General features: G+C 41.6%; 1 protein-coding gene across 14 annotated transcripts in view; it reads right to left on the bottom strand.

Annotated features, from left to right (window-relative positions):
- mecom (MDS1 and EVI1 complex locus) overlaps nucleotides 1-18,232 on the bottom strand; it is a 134,816-nt gene that overhangs the window by 12,663 nt on the left and 103,921 nt on the right. For 2 of the 14 annotated variants that reach the window (XM_030153024.1, XM_030153027.1), the window contains exons 3-10: nucleotides 14,435-14,569; nucleotides 7,462-7,564; nucleotides 7,256-7,369; nucleotides 6,635-6,746; nucleotides 6,382-6,529; nucleotides 6,044-6,275; nucleotides 1,632-3,006; nucleotides 1,167-1,257 (exon numbers count right to left, since the gene is read on the bottom strand). In XM_030153024.1, coding sequence (XP_030008884.1) covers nucleotides 1,167-1,257; nucleotides 1,632-3,006; nucleotides 6,044-6,275; nucleotides 6,382-6,529; nucleotides 6,635-6,746; nucleotides 7,256-7,369; nucleotides 7,462-7,564; nucleotides 14,435-14,569 — 2,310 coding nt within the window. Of the gene's footprint in view, nucleotides 1-1,166; nucleotides 1,258-1,631; nucleotides 3,007-6,043; nucleotides 6,276-6,381; nucleotides 6,530-6,634; nucleotides 6,747-7,255; nucleotides 7,370-7,461; nucleotides 7,565-14,434; nucleotides 14,570-16,122; nucleotides 16,928-18,232 lie in introns of those variants that run through there. The other 12 variants (XM_030153028.1, XM_030153025.1, XM_030153030.1 and 9 more) reach the window with 8 other exon arrangements.

Genomic DNA, 18,232 nt, shown 5'->3' with positions numbered 1-18,232 from the left:
CTCATTATAACAGGCTACAAATACTATTCCTGTATGTAATCTAAGCCAGTATTGCTTAGCAGTAAAATTTCCTGCCAGGAAATAAAAAGCTGAATCACTAAAGGTTGAGAAAAGTTCCATTCTTCTCCACTTTGTAACCTAGTTTTTGATACATGGCTCCAAAGTGAGTCAGGTGACTGAAAACAAACCCCCTCAAAAGTATACAGAAGGGCCCCTTGCCTGGTCTGGCTGCACTGGTCTGGTGTTTCTGGGAATGATTTGTGTGTCCAGACATCATAAAGTCATAAAGATGGCCTAAGCACTCTGTTAGTGTTTCTACTGATAGGACACCTCATTAAGGCATGTGGGACGGCCATGTGGCTGCTGCAGGCTGGGCCTATGCAGCAGTCTGGACAGGGGACATAAATCAGACAAATGAAACAGCCTGTAAAAACCAGACCTGAAACGGCCAGAAAAGAGACGAAAAAAAAAAAAAAATCATATGCCTGAGAAAGTGGTGTTTTCACTTTCCGACGGACCATTCTCACCCGCAGGGGAAGATTGAACAAATGAACGTCAGTGCAACACGTCATAGGCACATGTACACCCGAATACACACACATTCACACACAACGTAAACGGACTCTCACTGAAAATACTGGTAAACCCAGGGGCAGATATGAATGCTTTAAGAGCGTATCGTTTTTTATATTGTAATCACAGACACATTATGTGAAGACATGCCACAGTGTGCCCTTTCTTGCTGCCACATCTGTTTCAGATAGCCAACGACAGTCTTAACAGGCAGTGGCTTGGATAAGACTGGAGCCACATATGAATCCATATTAATCCCGGCCGGTCAGCCTGTAAAAGCCATGCTGAATTACAGCTCCTTATAGAGAGCCCATGTTATATCTTGACTGGTTTTATGCTACGCTGCTGTCACCTATGTAAATTTATAGACCTATCAGTGAACCATGAGGTTGCCAAGGTGTGATGAAAAGCAAATGGTGAATCATGAAATTACACCCATCCCATATCCAAACAAGTGTGGAAGAGGCTGTACATTTATTCCACTTCTGATGAAGGTAACCTTCTACTCAGCTTTCAAATCCCACTAAATAATATTAGGTGTAATTGTGAAGCTGAAAATTATAATTCTTGATAAGTGCACAGTCAGAACCTACCTGTGGATGGAAGAGGAAGCCTGGAGCTGGTCGCATGTATTTGTCCTTGAGAGTCTCAAACGGATCGCTCATTCTCCTCTTCTCAACCCTGCTAATAGTAGATTTCTATCAGCTCTTAACACATGGACAACAGCACATTTGGGCATATTATGTACTTTTAATTAGTGTTCTGAAGATTTAGAACAATTTCATCACTGCTTAATTGTAATGTATGCCAGTTTGACAGTTTATAGAAAATACTTTATATAATATAGAAAATAGCAGTATCTATGATTTTAATAAAGCTTCATGACATTGAAAGCAAACAATTTAAAGTGTAGTGTAAAAGATCAATTCATCAAATCTTATTAGAAGTGTCCTTCACAAATTTCTAAGAACTTTAAAAATGATTATACTGTGTAATAGAAAATGACGTATTGGTGATTTTAGATTTAATGCTCAGAAAGCTACTGGGAATAACAATACCTGTAGATGGGGTCCATGAAGAACGGAGTGGGCCGGGCATGCTGTAAAGATGTGTCAGCTTTTGGGATCTCCATCATTGTCTTATCCTCTTCATACCCTAAATTCTTCTTTGTGTCCTCCTCTCTTGCATTCCGTCCACGGCCCCTGGTCCCCAGACTCAGATCTAGTGGCTGATCCTGACTGATAGACTGGGAGGCCTCTGGTTTAGAGGGGACAAATGGAGCAGACTTCTCCTCCTTCCGCTTGGTTGTGAGGTCAAAGGGTGATTCAGACGAGGCTTTGCCCTGGGCCTTCTTGCAGTCATCTACTGGAGACTGTGGCTCACCCTTCAGGGCTGGAGGTTTGAGGTCTCTGTCTTGGAATGGATAAACTGGAGGAGAGAAAGCTGGGAAGAAAGGCAGTGGGAACATGGAGGGGTAGGGCAGAGACCCGACCTTCTTGTCCTGCAAGCCAGCTAGCCCTGTGGAACCAAAGTACTTTTCTGCAATGGAGGCAATGGCCTTAATAGAGTCATTCACAGCCCCTGTTACGGCGGTGTGCTCGTCCAGCGAGGAAGGGATAAGAGAAGGGCCTGGAAAGTCTTTAGCAGCACTGCTGCCCACCAGGTTGGGACTCTGGGTTCCTCCCTCACTGGTCTTTCGCTTGGAGACTTTTCCATTTTCCCGAGCAGTCCCCCTCTCACTCTCCATGTCGCTCTCCATCTCAGAGCCCGATGTGCTCTCTAGATCACTTCCACTAGGTGTGCTCACATCATCCAGATCACTGCTCTCTGACTGGTCACTCTGCTTGTTCCGCTGTTTTGAGGAAGATGAAGAGCTCTGGGTGTGTGGTTCAGCGCCTGGCATCTGGTTGCCAGGTGAAGCGCCATCTTTACGAAGAGCCTTAAGGAGTTCTCGGGACTCCTGAGCCCCAGGGCTTGGAGGAAGTAGCTCAGCCCCAGGGCCAGCAACAGGTGTGTGGGCCGGTTGTCTGACAGGAGAGGTGGTGGCGGGAATGAGCGGTGGCCGGTGGTAGAGTCCAGAGGGGAACAGGCCAGGAAAACTGAAGGGAAATGCCGGGGCAGCAGGGAAGGTGAGCCCGCCATGGTGTCGGCTGGCACCAAAGTAATCAGCCAGTCCAGCACTGCTGTGGCCCATCGCCAAGGCTGATTTGTCCAAGCCAGGGGCACCGGGGAGGGGCATACCCTGGGCAAACAATCCCCCTGCTGTGAAATGGTTCTTCCCTTCACAGAAGCGCCGGTGCTTGTTGAGAGAGGAGGTGGTGCTGAACATCTGCCCACAGTCCTTGCACTTGATCTGTGTGCGGCAGTCAGCATGCATGCGTTTGTGACGGCACAAGTTAGAGAACTGGGTGTAGGACTTGTGGCACACCTCACCTGCAGAGACATGGAGACAGATGTAGAACATATCAGTACGCACTACAAACCCACGCACGTACACACAGAAATAAAACTTACATCATAATGCATGACATAACTACTTAGCAAGTTTCAGGCTGACTAAAGGTAAGGCAGAGGAAATACAGAATGAATGATATGCTTGAGTTCCCGTTAATACTGGGAAAAAAGGGGGTAAGGCGTGTTCAGATCCTGGCATTGTAAATGGAACTGTTTAGTTGACGGTGTGAGTCAGTTGTTGCCACTCATCACCTGCACATCAAACCAAATTCCCATGCATCTCCAGCCCCATTGTCCTCCCAGGGACGCTCCCAGGGAGTCCATAAACAATCACACACAGACACAGAAAATTCACATAACACAGAGAAACTGATGCACACTCCGAGACACACACAATTATGCAGACATACAGATAAACACACACACATTCTCAGCCACGTGAAGCACAATGGCTCTATTTTAAGTTTGTGAAGGAAGCGGAGTTGAATGAATCCTATCCTGCAGTCCGGTTCCCAGGGACAGGTCTCACGTCCTCTGCTGCCTCTCTTCCCTCTCCGGGCCTCTCCTGTCACCCCCTCAGCCCCCTCACCTTCTGCCGATAACTGGGTCTCTGTCGTTTTGCGCTAAGTGACCTTCCCACACTCAGCCCCTGTAAGTCTGTGTCATTCTGTCTGACCCTCTGAGACATAGTAGGACAACACCCGGCCCTGAGACAAAAGTATCTATGGCCATTATTAGTCTGTCAACATTATCTACAACTAGTAGATGGTTTGTTCGAAATCACAAAGAGGGCTAAGGGCCAAGTACATATTGTTTTCCCATGTTCTTTTTATTTTCTATTCTAATAAAAGTTAAGAATGTAGTTTATGAAACGGGAAGATGTCCCTCCTTGTTACTAGTATCCTGTTCTATAGGACATTTTGCAGATCAGCTACAATGCAGCTGACATTTCAATAAGACTTTGATCATTCGATAATATCAGAACACAGTGAGAACCAGACCTCGATGATTGATTTTGCTCACATTGTTATTAGATCATCAAAATGAGGATAAGGAAGTGGTTAGGCTCACAGTGTGATTACACTTCTGCATACTTTGGATGCCTTCCAGCCACAAGGTGCACAAAAAGCAATTTAAAGAGATGGGAGAGGAAGAGCGGGAAAAAGTATTGTGGAAACAGATTTAAACAAAGCCTCGAAAAAAGCCAAATGGCGATCCTTGAGCCAAAAGTGAATTTACTCTTATAAAAAAAAGTCTTTTTTAATGAATAGACCCAGGAAAGTTAATTGAAATGAAGCGTATTTGTGGCTTGGCTTTGGTGGACATAATCAAGGCAGAACGGTAGTTGAAAACATTTTGAAAACATCTGGGAAAAAATAAGGAATGCTTGTTCCTTTGATTCTGCATGTGATGTTTCCTCCTTGGATGCTGTGCGTGTGTTTTGGAGCATAGATGATAAAAAGTGGATAATGTTTCAAAATTATCTTTCTAATGATGAAAATGGATCTATGATGTAGGTGAATATCAACTGGAAAGATCAAGTCATAAATTTTATGAGTATAAACACAGTGAATAAATAATTACTAATAGTATATAATTAGTTATTAAATCTTACTATTCATTATGTGTGTGTGTGTGTGTGTGTGTGTGTGTGTGTGTGTGTGGGGTGGCTGCTTTTATTACCCACTCCTTTTGTGTGCGTGTGTGTATTTTTACAAGTATAGCCACATGGCCTGGGCAAACTACATGAAAAACCCTGTACCATAAATCATGTAGTTGTGACGTTTACAGACTAACAACACACATGCATGACACAAAGAGTGTGAGATCTTATTCAGTACACGAGTATTTTCATCAGCTCGTAATAAACTGAAACGAAATATTATAAACACATTTCTGAGAGAAAAGCGGTGGCTAAATGGTGTCTAGCTGAGTGTCTGAATTAACGACCAGGCCTGTGGTGCTGCATTTTATTGTGAAACATCCTTGACGCAAAGACACATTGCGTGCGTTAACATGCAGTCAGAATCACATGTGCATACAGTCCAATGCTGTCCAAAACACGTACATGCCCTTCAAGAGCACTCGCACAAACAAACACTTTGGACACACACACGGTCTCTCTCAGGCAGCTGTCATGTTTGAGGCTGCTCTGTCTTTTTTACACAGCCATTAGTTGTTTTTAAACCTGCATAGTTTCTGCTGATTACAGCAAATGGATTCTTATTCTGAGGGAGCAGAGGGAAGAGGGCTGTACATGTGGTTGCTATTTGTGAGGAATGGTGCATGTGGCGTAGGGAGAGCGGAGAGAGGGGAGTCAGAGGTCTGCAGTGGGGATGCAGTCACTCTGGCCTATATATAAATGCATGCGGGTTTGAGAAGAGTGAGAGTGTGCATGCAGTATGTGTTTATGTCGCATGAGATGGACTGTTTTTCTGTGTTGGGTCGAGGAAACAGAGAGGGGCGAAGGGTGAAGGGTGAAGGTCATAATGCTTCAGGGGGAGGCGATGAGATCTGTGGTGTGAGGTGGTGAAAGTGTCAAAGATCAAAATGTGTTTAGGTCCTGCAGGAGTTAACATTTACTGAGGAGCACAGACAATAGATTGTGTGTAATAGAGAATAACTGAACGGGAAAAAAAAAGATTATTATCTGTAGCATTAACTGTAACTGAAAAAGGTCAGGCTGGGTCACAGAGAGGCAACAGTATGGTACAGCATGTTTAACCAAGTGGGAGTGAATCAAATTACATGCTGTTTTCACCATATCAGCATTGTACAAGAGCGCTGACGCAGATGTGACGCCATGATTCTTGTCTTAAAAGAAATGGTACTGCCACTCTAAATGCAGCTACAGTAATCCCAGGTGTAATTTCTGTAGAACAACATATGAGACTGACTCTTACAAAGAAGCTGAGGAAGGATAAAAATGTACGTTTGCAAAAGAGAAATACAGTTTTTCTATTAAAGACATGTCACAAGTATATTATTATTGTTATAACGTACTGAGGAGACTTACATAGGTAGGGTCTTAGTGACTTACACATGAAGGGCTTGACACTGCTGTGGATGTGCTTATGCTGCTTGAGGCCTGAAGACGTTGCAAACGTCTTGCCACAGTCGGAGCAGGCGTGGGCCCGAGCCCCGACGTGCTGGGAGCGAATGTGCCTCTGCAGGTTACTGGGGTCTGTGAACACCTGCTGGGGGAAGGAACCACACAGACACACGGGGAAGTTACTATCTGCTTCTACCTGCAGTAAGAAACGCAAAAAATGGACAAAAAGGTATAACATATATTAAGACTCTCAAAAACAATGTTTGGTAATTCAATTTCTCGTCCAAATGTCATCACTGTACCTTTGAGCAGTTTTCACATTCGTAGTGCTTGCCGCTGTCATGTGACATCTGATGTCGTATCAGGTTTGATTTCCAGTTGAAGGCCTTGGGACATTGATCACACTTATATTCCCTTTCCTCAGAGTGGGACAGAGTATGGGCTTCCAGACTACAGGAAACACAGAAAATACAACAACAATGAGATTTATCAGCTTCAGGAGAAATCCGCTCTCCGCATTAGATATGCAGCTTAATGTGTCAACTATTCACTTACCTCTGGATGTCTGGGAAGACCTGGTCACACTCCTTACACTCATGAAGACCATGGGACATGTTAAGTGGTCTCAGGTCTTGAGGTTCTTGGGCTTTCAGGTCACTGTCTCCTCCTAGACACACAATAAACAATACTGTGAACTACTAAACCTTTACAGAGAAAGACCACAGTCTGGTCTTTGTACATGTCATACAGTAACTGTTAACCCAAAAATAATAAATTCTGTTTGTGTGTGACAGAAAATTGGAAAGATTCACATATTTTCAGAGCATCCGTTCCATGAATAGATCATAAAGTGAAAATATAATTGCAATTTGTGGCCAGTTGTGGCCAAGCAAGTTACACTAAATCTGTTGTTTTGACAAATATTTAATTCAGTATCAATCCTGACACACGGGCTGAAAAACTCTTAAAACCATAAGCAAGTGTGTTGTGTATAGTTTGTTATTTATGGACTTTTTCTTTTCACAGTGCATTATAGTGTGATTTAATTTGGCTTCAGTCACAAACATAAGCCTTACATCATTAGTGTCATGTTACACAGCCTTCTTGTCTCCCTCCCCTTCCCACTGTTTACAAAGCCATAAAAATAGCACACCTATTTAAAAATAAATGTCAAACCTGGGTTAAGGAAAGAGGAAGGGGGCATCCCACACGGCTGCTTCTGGTGGTCCAGCAGCTGGTTGCGGGATTCAAAGTGCTGGTCACAGTCCTCACAGCGGTACTGCCTCTCCTCTGCACGGTGAGAGTGGGAACCATTAGCATAATATGGAATGAAACAAAGTGTGAGTCATTCACAGAGATGTGTGTTTGTGTGTGCCACCGACCGTGAATATCAGGAGCCATGGTGTCACATGAATACTCTTCAGCCTTCATGAAAAGTAGCAGCTCCTCACCGGGGAAAATCTCTCTGGTGACTTTGTAGAAGATCTGCAACATACAGAAGTGGAGAATGACTTAAAACATAAGACTGAAAAAACACAAAAAACAAAAAAAAAAGCAACACACACACACACCAATGAGTGCCAGGCAAGTCAATGTTTAAACCAGCAGAGGTCACTTGTGGTAGCATTTAGTACAAACACACACACACACACACACACACACACACACATACACACACAGACATATTTTAAATAGCCTGTGCAATTGTGTTCATGTTTCCCACAACCCCTTGCAACAGCACTTGCACAGGGAAAGCATAACTGAAAATACACACGCTCATTAACTTGTAAATGATCATCATGGAATCTTCACAAAAACAAAATAAACCACATATGCTGAAATACAGTCTGGCAACCGTCTTGCAAATGCTGTATATAACTCAAGCAGTTTACAAGTAGGATAAAGTACATAAAATCTACAAATTAAATAAAGAAAACATTACTCTGTAAATTGAGTATATGTAAGAGATGAATTAAACTCTCAACGTAACTTCTGTGTGCTCATTTCTACATCCTCGTCTCTTGTGTTTTCGATACATAACGGTTATTAAAGTGTATCTAATGTGTGTATTTCGAGGCGCAGCAGCACTCATTTTAAAGCATCAGCTGAGAGACCCTGGGATTGTGGTGCTTCCCATGGACACACAATAGCCTTTCTCTGCTAAACAATCAGATGTGATGTTATTTTTGGAATGCTTTGGAGGTTTAGGATATTACCTTCCTCTGCTGCGCTGGTGTGACAGTGATTACATGTGAATTTATTAGAAATGTAAAAAGGGAGCGGGGAAGTCTTCTGGGAAGGCTCTGGTCACAGGTACGCTGCACATTGAGGGAATTCCTGGTAAGCGCCTGAGACTCTGAGACCACAGCAGCCCCGGAGGATTACAATAAACTTCTGGGGGCTGTTCTATTATTTGTTCATACATATCATTGTTCTAAGTCCTGACAAATGATCGGATGCTAAATATGACACCACTTTGGGAGGGAAGGTCTATTATCAATCACTGCAGAACAGGAAGGTCCTAGACTGTTGCAGAGGGAGCACGTTGCATGTCAATAACCCAAGAAATGATACCACAACTGATGTAGACTTGTGGTAAAATAAAAGCATGATTTAAATTAGAGCATAAAAAAAGTCTAAGCAGCCAAGAAAGTCAATGGGAGGGTGAAAGGAACTATAAGTCTGACTCCCATTATACGGCTCAACCAGATTCATTACAGTTATCCAAACCAGCAGAGACACATTACATGTTAACCACCAAATTTAATACAAAGAAATATTCCTGTTTTCATTTTTTGAGCATTATAGTATTAACTCATGTCATTTGCTTTTGGTCAAACAATAAGATGGCTTTTTTTTCTTGACTTGTTTGCAATGCTGATGCAACACAGGCCAAAGTGAAACACAGTTGTGGGTCATAAACAGCACTTCTTGCACTTTCACTATTGTTGTCTATGAAAGGATATTTAGAACTGATCTGTGACTGTCCTGACAAGGCCTGAAGTGGACTTACGTCTGTCTACAACACAAAAAACACACACACACACACATGTGAACTGGACCATCAGTTCACACGTGCTTTTTCCTGTAGCCGTCACCCCTGTAAGGCCACAAAAATATTGTGATTCAGAGACAATCCAGCAGCAGCTCAAACCGACATGTGAGTCTGCAGGGATTCCGCTTAGAGAGACTGATACTGGCTGAGGAGGGAGGTTCTTTGGACAGCTACCAGGGTGCGGACGGAGGCCTCGGAACATAAAAATGAATGGACGCTGTCAAAACCACTTAGTTCATAAATTCTAAAATACTGGATTGTGTTAAAGTGCAACAATACATCTTAATAATTTCAATATTGTGTTCGCATAATCTGACATAATTAAGAAATATCAATAACACAGTGATATGTGAGTGCAATAAGACCCGAGATCCAGCTGACGCATCATTTTCTGGGCTTGTTGCTCTGACCGTGACCTCTGACTCCCTCTTTTGAGGATCGATAACAACAATTGTTACCCTATTGCGCTGCACAAGACATTTGTTTTGGGGTAATGCACCACCACACGAGCAGACGAAGGAGGGTGATTGAGAATATGAGGGGAATTCCATCCCGAAGTTCCACCCCTTCCCCGAGGGCCACCGCAGATAAACAGTGGAAACACATACAAATAAACAGCCAACGCTCTCTCCGGGGCAAAGGACGTGCTGTGTGATCACCAGGGTCATCCTTAGCCTGTCGTGGACACACTCTCAAACAGAGGAGTAACAGTGGCTTAAAACAACAGGTAACTAAGGTTGTTTGACTTTACACAGTATCAAGGCCACCTTCACCTTTTACTGCAAACAAAAACCACAAAGACAAAAATAAATGAAAAGTTATTATTACATATATATTAATATTTTTCATTCGGGGCGTGCTTAAATGACTCAAACCACTTCTCTTTCTGTTTGTCTCTCACTCACTATCTTTCACCAGTTATAACCCGAAGAATATCAGAGGCTATAATCGGCCCTACTGTGTTACCTTGACACCATTAGTCATTAGCAGAGTAAACAGAGTCACATTTTCCTCAGTCACACCCTGTTGGCCAACTCCTCACTCACACACAGCTCACTCTACAGGTATGCTATTGACTGTCCTGCTGTGGTGGACTGCGACAACTGAAAATATTAATCCACTTTAACATATAAAAACTAAAAACAGGTGTTTACTTCAGAAGCACAGCAATCAAGCGTCAGATGAGAATTACATTATTAATCAATTGTAATAGCACACACACAATTCACTGTTTATCAGTATCAGGGTCATGAAACAAGCAGCATATACAGTCGCCGAAAAAATTATTAAAACATCAAAAGCCATCAAAAACAGTGATTATGTGATCAAATACTAACTCCTGTGCATATCATGTGACTAAAACAGACAGAAAAGAAAAGAATGCCTAAAAGCACTGTTTTTGTCAATACAATGCCATAGCTATTGATGTAAGAACTGAAGTGATTTTGGTTATTATTAAGAAAACATGGAAAATGGTTAGATATCAGCTCTGAAATTAAACTCTTATGAGCTGTTTTTGTTGTTATTATTATATTTGTCCATACAAATGTACCTTTAGCTGTACCAGGCATTAAAATGAACAAGAAATTGAAGAAAACAAGGGGTGGTCTAATAATTTTTTCTGCGACTGTATATATATATGTCAGACTGTCAGTTAACTTCAACACAAAACCTTTTCATGACTTAAATATAGGTAGCAATACACAGCATGAGCACACAGTGGATGAACAGGTTAGTCAGCACTACTGTGATTATGGTAGTATGCTAAATATTGTATCGTGTGTGCAATGTAATGAATATTAGAGGAAATTCACAGCCCTAGAAGGAGTTTAGCAGGAGAAGAGAGCATTAAAAATACAATGTAAACCAGTGAAAAAGTGCTTAATTAATTCTGGAGTCGTATCGTTTCTACAGGACAGGATATACATGTCTAGTCAGAGTATTTTCAATAAGTGCAGCCTCTTTTTTTTTTTTTACACTAAATCCAATGTATATTTCATATGCAAATTAAGATAATCTGGTACTTGAGTACGTTAGAGTCACTTCATAATTTTGTTTCCAGTGTTTATTTACTCTGCAAATGGCTATCGGTGTGATACTAATATTCCTCTCAGCCTCTTCATCCCACTTAATACTGAGTGAGAATCAATAGAGCGAATGAGATTAGCACTCGTGTCCCTCTGCACTGTCTTATGAAAGGCTCTTCAGGGCCTCTCTGGATGATGTTAATTACACTTTTAATCCATTTTCCTTTCAATTGAATCAGCAGAGTGAGGGACACAGTGGAGGGTTTTTAAGCACTAATTGCCCTAATTATCTTAACGACAAAACATGATGATTATGGGAGGATCAATGTGAGCAGTGCTTAGACTGTGTTGCATCAGCAAACAAATGAGGACATTTGGAGAGCTTTAGTGTTATGACATGAACGGTCAAAGGCTGACGTTTCAGACAAACAGCGGGTTACGGTCAAATGAAGAGAAACAGCAATTAATATTATTATGTCAGTGATTATGATTTGAATAATAACAATTCTTCTGATAATAATGGGATGAAGGTCCACATTGTTAAATAAAACAGATGTTTACAACACTTAATTGATGAGAAACCTTATACTTTTTTTTGTGCTGAATCAAACTCGAATTACAGATATCATTGAGACCACAAGCGACACCTGCCCTCTCCACTTGAAGAGTCAAATACATAAAATGACAGCAACAAAACTCACCTTAGCAGCTTATTAATTAATAGTAATATTAAATCAAACAAATAAGATCTAGAAACTAATAATAAATAAATTTAAAAAAAAGAAAAATTATGTTTTTATATCAACCTCCAAATTTCTTTTTTATTGAAGCCCCAAAAACAAAGAAAGCTGGTCTTTAATCTGGAAAAATACTCCCTGTGTATTCTTCAAAATGAATGTAGTCGATTATACATGCTGAAACTGAGCGCACAGTGCGGCTATTTTCTTAAAATATGCAAATCCCTTTACATTTTATTCAATTTTATTTCATAAATTTTCCCAGAGTAGGTTCTTTACACCAGTAAAGCAGTAAACTAAGTAAAAAAAAGAAGAAGAGAGAACATAAGAGGAAAAGGAGAACTGACAGGCATTTTTCTCTCTCTGGTAACTTATTCATTCCTCTCTCACTCCCTCACTCTCTTGCAATTGGTCATAAAGTTTTATGATAAACAGAACTGGGTCAGAAATAAGAGGTTATTCTCTCAGTCTGGCAGAGCTGAAGTGATACTTGAAAAAAACAGGACTAAACAATGACCATTACACCTGGAAACTGTAGCCGCTGTGTACGACGTCATCTTAAAGTAAATCATATAACATTGCAGCCGATGGCAAAGCATGAAGAAATTCATTTTCATCTTCTCCTGAGTGAAAAAAAAAACAAGTAATATGCACAGCCTGGTTAGGTTGGTCAGGCCTTTCTGTGGGAATCTGGTGATGGTTCTCATTGTGTGGTGAGTGTGTAATATGTGGTTTTAGGCTGGGTTTAGACTCAGCACTTCTTTGTGGTAGTAAAAACCTGTTGGAACCAGGTACTGTGTGTTTTAGCATTTCCAGCTTTGAATGAGGAGCATGGGGAGTCATCTGAACCGCAACGAACAATTCACAGTCCTGCAGAGTGCAGTCAAACACACACACACTCACATACACACATGAACTTCACACATGCATGCATATAGAAATATAGTTACAGGTGTGTGCACACACTCCAGAGACATAATGAACCACTTCACGCACTCATATTAAGACCATGCACATAAATGTCTGCAAGCAGATGGAGACAAAAAAGCCCTCATATGCACACAGACACACACAGACACACACACACGACCAAAAACTGACAGGGGCTTTACAAGACCACCCCATTTAGTCTATTCATTTTAAACATACAGACAGGCATTGTGAGAGGCTACAGTGCGTTTTCAAAAACACTAATGTTGGCCGGAAGGCTTAAAGACGGCACATTGTGCTGTGTTGTGACAGTGTGCAATACTTAACAATCACCTCATCATAGCCATGTCCGTGACCTGTCGGAGCCTTACACAGCCACCCGAGCAGAACCACAGTGTTGACAGCGAGTCACACCTCGTGGAGAGGACCGCTCAGGAAAGCTCTCTCTGCTTGTTTGTGTCTGTGTCGCTTTTAAAAGAAAGTGGGTAAGTACTTTTGGAAAGTGTCGCTTCTTCTTCTTTCCACTCCTGTTTATGAAAAGAACTCACACTATATCAACTCCCTCAGCCTCTTCCTTTTTTACTGAAGATGCAGGAAGGAGGAAGGACACAGACAGTTTTTATTAGCCTGAGAACATTTTAGGTGTGTACTTGTCTGAACCATGCCAGGTCACAACTGATGTGGTTCACTTCATATTGCAGTGCTTTTATCAGCCTTTATCTATCTTGTAACTACTGTATTTGAATTGAATTATTAGACACTTCTTCCTGATGACAATAATCTTTCTTCAGGCTTTTTAAAAATTTCACTCAACAAATAATCTAGATGGACCACCAGTGAGAAGCGATGACAACCATGCAAGCTAGATTATGTTTTCTATTCGGCTCAAGCTATGGTATGTTTCACGCACGTGTCAAATAAAGTTTAACCTCTTGTCTTCCTGTCCCACTCTGTGTTTCAGTGCAGGAGGAGCGCCCGACTGTGGCATTACTGAGGTGAACGTGCCCCCATGTGTACGGCACGAATCTCCCTGTACAGCCAGGTGAGGAGCAAAGGACTGTGACATTCCTGGCATATCTAAGAGTTTATATCGCAAGCGTGACTGGGAAGTGTGTGGAACTATCATCTCGGCAGGCCTCCTCTGATCCTGCCCTGTGGTCTTTGCACGGCAGAAGCCAGCGCACAATTACAAAAAGAAAACACACACAGATAGCGTGGAGGCAGCATGAGGGAGAGCTGTGTGTGTGTGTGTGTGTGTGTGTGTGTGAACTGAAGGGTGGGCCTGCCGCTCATGGGAGGACTATCTGACTTAGATCACAATAACACCTCTTAACACAACGGCGTGCAGACAGGACAGCCATAGGAAAATACAGGGAAGCCTTCTGGCAAGTCCCTTTTTCTAAGATCTGAATTATTTTCAGTTGATTTTTTTTCTGCCAGACAGCAAGATTCAGCAAAGGACACATCACCATTTGGGAGTTCAAACTCAAGTCATCCACTTTTTTTTTTTTTTTTTTTTTTTTAAGTGTCTCTCTTAGATCAGACTTGGGTTGCTTGTTTCTTGTGGGATTGCTCTGCCAGGCAGGCTGTTAGTGTCTCCACGTACCTGATCATCTATCTGGCACGCTGTCAGGTTATGCTGCTTGGCCGCAGGGGCAAACTGGATGTGCTTCAGCCAGCTCCCGATATCTGGCTTGCTGGCATCCACGCAAAATTTTACATGGCCTGACCCGTCCAAGATCTAGAGGGAGAAAGAGAGAGAGAGAGAGAGAGAGAGAGAGAGAGAGAGAGAAAGAGAGAGAGAGAGAGAGAGAGAGAGAGAGAGAGAGAGAGAGAGAGAGAGAGAAAGCAAGGGGGAGAGACACAGAGAGAGAGAGAGATCAGACTTTGATCAGTATCAGTCCAGGTTACTGTGTCCAAACACTGACTAACCACATACCTCCCACTGAGAAATAAGACTGAAATGGTAGGAGTTGGTCTGTGGTGCAACACACACACACACACACACACACACACACACACACACACACACACACACACACACAGAGTCTATGTATCTGCAATTACCATAATAAGCAGAATGCATGTGTGTAATTATGGCTGCTGGAAAACACAGACCTCAAAGACAATTATTAAGATGATTTTCACACGATTAATATATTAAATATATAGAGATTTTATATAACCACAAAAAATAATCCTTGAATAAAAAAATCGAATGTGGCTGTTTTTATCCTTGAATGAGCTCTGAGTGATTGTTTTACTGTTCTACTATCATAATTAAGAATATATACACAAATATAAATAGATTCTCAATGCTGAGTGTCATCAATAATAAATTCAGAAAACAAGTAAGAAAAAATTACATTAAAAAGAGATGTAACATTAAAACATAAACTGATTCTATTTTATTTTTAACTCCAAATTAACTATATTTTATTAGTTTGTCAATAAGAAACGAATTTCAACATAGTGCTAAATAATTTCAGATTTAGCTTGATTTAAGGTCTCGTTTTAATTCGTTTGGATTAATCTGTTTTACTCGAAAAAAACAAGAACATATTTTAAAACATTTTAATGCATCTTTAACCTTTATACCATGATAAAGGAAATGTATAATAATAATAATAATAATAATAATAATAACAACAACAACTCTAATAATAATAATAATAATTATAATAATAATAATAATAATAATAATAATAATAATAATAATAATAATAATAATAGTAATAGTAAGTAATAGAAACTCTAAAACATAATCGCATTTACATCTAAAGAGCAAAATAAAACAAAAACAATGAACACAATGAACTGAATTATTATGCAAATCGTACGATCGATTGCTTTATGATTTAGTAAACAATTGTACAGCATTTGTCTCAACGAATTGCAAACAGTATGAAATGTATAAAATGTTAATATTTATTACACACCAGCTGTAAACTGCTGAGAAAAAAAAATCAGCTGCAGGAAACCTCAAGTGATAAGAATTATGAAGACGTAGCCGATTGTTGGGATGCAAAACGAAATGACTCCCAGTGTCACAAATCTGTCGTTGTGCCTTTGTACAACTTGGCCCTGAATAAATATTTAGCTTGCATAAAGCCCTTTGTCTGGGCTGACACTGTTTCTACCCGTTTCTCTTGCAAAGGTACTCCTGAGTCCTTGACGAATTTCACCGTCAGACTCATTTTACACCAAAATGAACAAACATCACACTGAACTTTTTATCTTCTGTCATAATAAAACACACGGTTTCTTTACTCTTAAAGTCTGTTTTACTCTTACCGTTTTTAATTCTTTTACACCGGCGTGCGACTGTTAAAACCTCTTGGGATAATAAGAGTGGTTAACCGAGAAACAACAAAAAAAAAAAAAAAAAAAAAAAAAAAAAAAAAGATGAAAACTCCGGTAAAAATGTGAACGAACTCAGCTCGAGTTTGGAACGAGCAATAAAAATACAACTTGTCTCAGCTACGACGAGTTGTCCGCGTTTCTTCGCATTGGATATTAAAAAAAAAAAAAAAAAAACAACAATGTGCCGTTGTTTGCTGGGTTTCGGTGTGTGTCCAAGTCTCCAAGCCGCAAGACGAGTCGCCTCCTGGCCGGTGCGCACACGCTCGGCTGTCCCGCAGACACCGTGCGGTCGGTACAGACAAATCCCCTTCTTACTATTTTTGTCGACTCGTTAAAATCTCCCCCCTCACTGTCCTACAGACATCGCGGGGTTCTGCGCTAAATCCCCCTCCGGTGCATCAACTTGCTCCCAACTTTTCTCTGTGCGCTCTTCGCTTGGCTCGTCCGCTCCTCTCTTGTCACCCCTCCTGTCCTGACGCACCCAGGTGTCCTCTAGTAGCCATTCAACTTTTCATTTTTCTCTTCCTCTCCCTCCTCCTCAGCCAGTCGGGATGTGTCGTCTAAATGATAGCGGAGAGATTCTGGAGGAGGAGGGGGGGTTGTTTTCAAGCATCGCCCCCCTACGCTCTATAGCGCGTCCCGGACGGTTTGGCTTTTACGCATTGTCTCCTCCAGACGGATCCTGCACGTTCATCCCTGAAGCCCGCAGAGAGCAGACGCAAAGCACGGGACTGTCTTTACCCCTGTCCCCCGGTTGGAAGCGACTCCTCTCCGCAGTAAATTTTAAAGTGACAGGGGCCCAGGGTTGGAGAGGGTGAGCGGGGTCAGGGAGAGGTCGGGATGGGGCTTTCTAAAGGGATGAAATACACACACACACACGCAGCACACTTTAATGAACCAACATAATCATCAAAGCGGCGCACTATTATCCACGTGTTTCCAAACTTTTTCACAACATGCCGCGCCAGTTCATGGACCATTTTATAGCATTATTAACCTGACAGTGCTTTCTAAACAAAATACTTCTTAACTCTTCCTCTACTGATATTAGAATTAAGTTTTGACTCACATTTGTGTGATAAAAATTATTAAAAAATACAAGAGGTGGGTGATTTTTTTTTACTAATTGCACTTGCACCAAGGGAGTAATCTGCCAACTACATATAAGCGTTCGTCCTGGAGACCTCGAGGAGAACTTTAAGAGGCCACACTTTGAGAACCACTGACCTAATCACCTGTTTTTGTCTAAAAAAAGAAAAAAAATAAAATAAGTGAACTTGTGCGCTCTCCTACTAAACCCCTCCTTTACGCGCAATCCTGCCCACAAAACAAACAAGATTTTTTTTCTTTAAAAAAAAAGTGAAATATCTGTTACATTGAAAAGTGTCCGATAAAAACGACAGAAAAGGGGCACAAGTTGTTGGTGTATGAGTCAGTCTGGAACTGAAGAGCAAATACCTTTATTCTGGAGTGTTTGCTTTCCTTCCTGGCCCGTGCGCACCTACTTTAGGGCAGGCCCAGAAAAGGAGGCAGAAAATGTTGCCTTCTTTTATTCCGTGTCGCTTCAGTTTAAAGCTGAGACTAATACTGTGAATAAACGGACAAGGGTATAGGATAAAGAAACGTCCCCTCTGTCAGTGAGCGGAGTTTATTAGGCAGCTCATAAAGCCGGAGAGGACAGGGCTTTGGCTGATGAGAGCAGATGATGATGGATAACGCCTCGCACTGTGACATTGACCTTCCATCCCAGATAACGCCCATTGTTTAACAAAATCGCAGAGCAAATGTGCAGGAAGGACAGGAAAAATCATGTGTAAATAAGGCAGGACCCCGCCACCGATTCCCATCGTCTCTCGCTCCTTGAGAACCGGGGAGAGACCCCGGTCCGCCCGGTCATTGATTTCCTGCCTCTCCTCGACTTGTCCATTGTTGGAACCCTTTTTAATTTAGCCATAAATTGGGAAAGCTCAAGTCGAATGAGCTGTTCTATTTTCTTCCTGTCAGGATGAGGGATTTGTTTTATGATGCATTGTGTATTAAA

The sequence above is a fragment of the Sphaeramia orbicularis genome, chromosome 13 (assembly GCF_902148855.1).
Source record: "Sphaeramia orbicularis chromosome 13, fSphaOr1.1, whole genome shotgun sequence".
NCBI lineage: Eukaryota > Metazoa > Chordata > Actinopteri > Kurtiformes > Apogonidae > Sphaeramia > Sphaeramia orbicularis.
Note: the sequence above shows the minus strand (reverse complement) of the source record. Positions and strands in the feature narration are given on the sequence as shown.